This window comes from Octopus bimaculoides, chromosome 28 (genome assembly GCF_046866305.1).
Source record: "Octopus bimaculoides isolate indiv1 chromosome 28, ASM4686630v1, whole genome shotgun sequence".
Taxonomy (NCBI): Eukaryota; Metazoa; Mollusca; class Cephalopoda; order Octopoda; family Octopodidae; genus Octopus; species Octopus bimaculoides.
The window spans coordinates 1,488,887-1,493,886 of NC_142955.1; the positions used below are offsets into that span (position 1 = coordinate 1,488,887).

Genomic DNA, 5,000 nt, shown 5'->3' on the forward strand with positions numbered 1-5,000 from the left:
GCTGAAGATTGCTCTACATATTGCATTTAATGTAATGCTCGCATTACTTAAATAAATGGAGTAGCATGAAACGTGCGTACTGCAATCATCTTTGAAATCCGTGTTGCTTATTTTGATTTTTTGATCACCCATCCTTTTGGAATGGTTTTTGTATAATACCATACCATACGATATTCTGGTGCCTTAACATAAGTACCATATTCAATCTTGAATCTAAATCTAAACCTTCTATATATATATATATATATATATATATATATATATATATATATATATATATATATATATATATATATGTATGTATATCTGTCTCGTTTTCCTCTCTCTATCTCTCTCTCTACCAACACCACCACCACCACCACCACCACCACCATCACCACCACCACCACCACCATCACCACTGCCACCACCACCACCACCATCCACAACTACCTCTGTAAACACTAATTTGCCCTTTTCTCTCTCTCTCTCTCTCTCTCTCTGTTGCAGTGTGTTCGACTTTGCCTTTGACCTGGCCCATGTTGGGATGAAGGAGAAATTACCCAGCATCCACCTGAAGCAGGCTATGTACCTGGAAGACGAGGGAAAGATAGCGGAGGCTGAGCTGGGTTTCATCAAGGCCGGTCGGCCTAAGGAGGCTGTTCTCATGTAAGTCTGTTCACCTGATTCCCGTTTTTGTGGGGCTTTTTTCTTCTTCTTCTTCTTTTTTGCCTACCCTCTGGTTCTATGAAGTATACCCCCACCTTACCTCATATTCTTTTATTCTTTTTCTTGATTGCGGCCATGCTGGAGCACCGCTTTGAAAGGGGACATTTTTTGTTTTTAATCTATAGTCGAACAAATTGACCCTACGACTTTTGTTTTTTGTTAAAGAGTAATTCTTATTCTATTGATCTTCTTTTGCCAAACTGCTATGTTACAAGGATGTAAATACACCAACACCGGTTGTCAAGTGGGAGACAATATAGACACAAAGACAAGCACACACAGACACACACACACACACATCATCATCATCATCGTTTAACGTCCGCCTTCCATGCTAGCATGTCCGATTGGCTGAGGAGCGTGAGCACCTGGTGACACTCAAGGTACCAGATGTCCAGCCTCGGTCAACGCTTGATCCAAGATTGCAGCTCAGTCAAAGAGATGAGCTGTGGGGAAGTGAGTCTGACAAATGGCAACCACACCTGCTCATCGTCATTGAGGAAATGCCGGATGTGCCGCAGCCTTAGCAAGCACATGTCTGTGCATCAATAGCCGCAGCATACCCAACCCACCGTTCATAGGGTGTTGACAGCAAATGGAGCACCTGACCAGTGGGGCTCCAGCATGGCCACTGTCAAATGGCTGAAAGAAATAAAAGAATAAAAGAAACTTCTTCTTCATCATCGTCATCATTGTCATCGTTATTATTTAACTTCTCTCCTCCAGGTACATGCATAATAAAGATTGGGACTCTGCTCTGCGTATTGCTGAATCTCACGACCCTGAGCTCGTCACGGAAGTGCTCGTGGGTCAGGCCCAGATTGCTTTCCAAGAAGAGGATTTTACACGCGCAGAGTCTCTCCTTCTCCGTGCTCATCAGCCAGAAAAGGCCATCGCCTTCTACAAGGTAATCTTATTTCTCTTTGCCGTCTCTTGCATGTTTTAAGGCTGTGAGGTGGCAGAAATGCGAGCACGCCAGGTGAAATGCTTAGCCGTATTTCATCTCTCTTTACATTCTGAGTTCAATTTTGCCTTTCATCCTTTCAGGGTTGATAAATTAAGTACCAGTTGTATACTGGGGTCAATCTAATTTCCTGGGCCCCTCCCCCAAAATTTCGGGCCTTGAGCCTGGAGTAGAAAAGAATCTTTCGTTTATAAGGAGGTGAGCTGGCAGAAACGTTAAGCACGCCGTGTGTGTGTCTTTGTGTCAGTATTTGTTCCCCCTCCCCCACTTGGAGACCAGTGTTGGTGTGTTTATGTCCCTGTAACTGAGTGGGTGGCGCTTTGTGTTCTTCAGCAAAACACTTCATTTCATGTTGCTCCAGCCCCTCCCTTTCAATCAGGGTGGAATGTTGACCTGCTCACCTAGCCAGAGGGGTGGCATCATTTGAAGGATAAAACAGCGCAAAAAGCGCATTGTGACCAGCGATGTGTAACAACATCTGATAGCCTGGCTGGTCACGTAATCATGCGATGGACCAATTTAAATGCTAAAGGGTTGATAACGACCAAGTCATTTTCATTAAATTCTTCATTCTTTTCAATATTTATTTATTTTACGACTCATGTTTGATGTTCCCCCTTAATTTTCCTTGACCTGTCCAACCTACCTGCATCTCTCTGTAGCGTTGGTCAACTTTCGTGCTTGCCTGTTGATGTTCCAGGTCGCACAAAGTGACGACCATTTTGATTTCTGCTGTTTGTCTCTTGCAGAAACACGAGATGTGGCAGGACGCCCTGCGCTTGTGCCAACAGTATCTGCCGAACAAACTGGGAGCTGTACAGGAAGAGTTTGAGCAGGCACAAATGAGCAAGTCATCCAGGTACGTTTATAGTGTCATTTGTGATTACAGGTGAGTTCACCATCATCGATTCACTGCAAGGAAAGTTTACCGAGAAATTATATCCATAGTGTCTCGCCATTAATACTGAAAAACCATTTTATTGAAGAAGAAAAAAAAAACGGTGAATTGCTGACAGTAAACTTACTGCACATGGTCATTTGTGATTTTATGAGTATGTAGGGTGTGATTTGAGGGAGATTTGACTGCTATTTCTACAAAGTCTAGTGACAACATGGAGGTCTTCCATGTTGGCTCATACACGTGTATACATACAAATGACAGTAGGCCATGATCTGAGAGAGATTTGGCTGCTATTTCTACCAGGTCTAGCTCCTACATAGAGATCTCCATCATTGGGTCATTTATACAGATGACAGTAGACCATGATCTGAGAGAGATTTGGCTGCTATTTCTACCAGGTCTAGCTCCTACATAGAGACCTCCATCATTGGTTCATACATACAGATGACAGTGGGGGTGATCTGAGAGAGATTTGACTGCTATTTCTACCAGGTCTAGCTCCTACATAGAGACCTCCATCATTGGATCATACATACAGATGACACTATGAAAGATTTGACTGCTATTTCTACCAGTTCTAGCTAGCATGTAGAGGTCACCCTCCTTGCTTTCTCCTTACTTCTCACTGTCCCCTTCCTGCTCTCCTTCAGAGGTATCGAGACCATCATCCGTCAAGGAAGAGAGTGGGAGTCCAACAAGGAGTTCAGCCGTGCCGTGGAGTGTTACCTCAAAGTCTCTGAACTGGTCACTAGTGATGTGAACATTATGATGAAATGTTGGCACAAGGTGAGAATTATGAAGGCAGTGGCCTGTTTATCTTTTAATCTATCCATCTGCCTGTCAGTCTGCTTGTCGGTCTGTCTTTCTGCTTATCCATACATATATATACATACACACACACACACACACATACATATATACATACATACACACATATACACACACAGATATATATACATATGCATACACGTATATATCCATGCATGTATGTGTACACATGTACATACCTAGATACACATATATAAATATAAAGCAATCTATGTCTATTTATCAACATTTCTATCTGTCTATCTAAATATCTAACTATCTATCTATCTATCTATCTATTTATCTATCTACATACCTATCTATCTCTCTGCATATCTATCTATATCTATCTATCTATCTATCTATCTATCTATCCATCTATCTATCTGTCTATCTATCTATCTATCTATCTATCTATCTATCTATCTATCTATCTATCTACCTACCTACCTACCTACCTACCTATCTATCTGTCTGTCTGTCTGTCCATCTATCTATCTATGTAAATACCTGTCAATCTATCTGTTTACGTAACCAGGCTGTAGATCTCTCTGTGAAATTCCTTGGACACAACCGGTCAGTGGAAGTGGTGGACAACGTAGCTACACGCTTGGACAACATGGAGAAATATGCTATGGTAAGTAGACAGAGCTGTGGATAGCATGACGCAAGTATAGATGGACAGTGGACAGCATGGTGCAGGATACAGCTTGGGAAAGGAGGTGGACATGAACTATCACAGCATCATTCTCTGCTTCTTTTTGTTTTCTATTTGAATCTTTGGTCTGTGGCCATGCTGGAGCACTGCTTGGAAGGTTTTAGTCAAACAAATCGACCCCTGTGTTTATTTTTTTATTTATTGGACCCTTTTGTCAAACTGCTAAGTTACAGGGATGTAAACAAACCAACATCAGTTGTGATACAGTCTTAGGGACAAACACAGTGGGTGCTTTTACGTGCCACCGGCACGAAAGCCAGTCAGGCAGTACTAGCAATTATTATTATTATTATTATTATTATTATTATTAAGGCAGTGAGCTGGTAGAATCATTAATGCACTGGGCAAAATGCTTAGCGGTATTTCGTCTGCCGCTACGTTCTGAGTTCAAATTCCGCCGGGGTCGACTTTGCCTTTCATCCTTTCGGGGTCGATAAATTAAGCACCAGTTACGCACTGGGGTCGATGTAATCGATTTAATCCCTTTGTCTGTCCTTGTTTGTCCCCTCTGTGTGTAGCCCCTTGTAGGCAATAAAGAAATAAGAAACGTTAGCACGCCGGGCGGTGAGCTGGCAGAAGCGTTAGTACGCCGGACGAAATGCTTAGCGGTATTTCGTCTGCTGCTACGTTCTGAGTTCAAATTCCACCGGGGTCGACTTTGCCTTTCATCTTTTCGGGGTCGATAAATTAAGCACCAGTTGCATACTGGAGTCGATCTAATCGACTGGGCCCCCTCCCCTTAAATTTCGACCCTTGTGCCTAGAATACAAATGTATTTACTTTTATGTTATTTTGTTAAAAATACAGATTTTTTTTTCTGCTATTACATAAGAGTTTTTTGAAAACCATAAATCTGTCCTCAAATACCGTCCACATCCTGTATATATATATATGTGTGTGTG

General features: G+C 42.2%; 1 protein-coding gene across 1 annotated transcript in view; it reads left to right on the forward strand.

Annotated features, from left to right (window-relative positions):
• The window catches only part of LOC106873882 (intraflagellar transport protein 172 homolog), a 78,147-nt gene that overhangs the window by 50,056 nt on the left and 23,091 nt on the right, over nucleotides 1–5,000 (forward strand). The window contains exons 34-38 of the mRNA XM_089343974.1: nucleotides 490–648; nucleotides 1,435–1,615; nucleotides 2,422–2,531; nucleotides 3,224–3,359; nucleotides 3,919–4,017. Of these exons, the coding sequence (XP_089200100.1) occupies nucleotides 490–648; nucleotides 1,435–1,615; nucleotides 2,422–2,531; nucleotides 3,224–3,359; nucleotides 3,919–4,017 (685 nt within the window). The remainder of the gene's footprint in view (nucleotides 1–489; nucleotides 649–1,434; nucleotides 1,616–2,421; nucleotides 2,532–3,223; nucleotides 3,360–3,918; nucleotides 4,018–5,000) is intronic.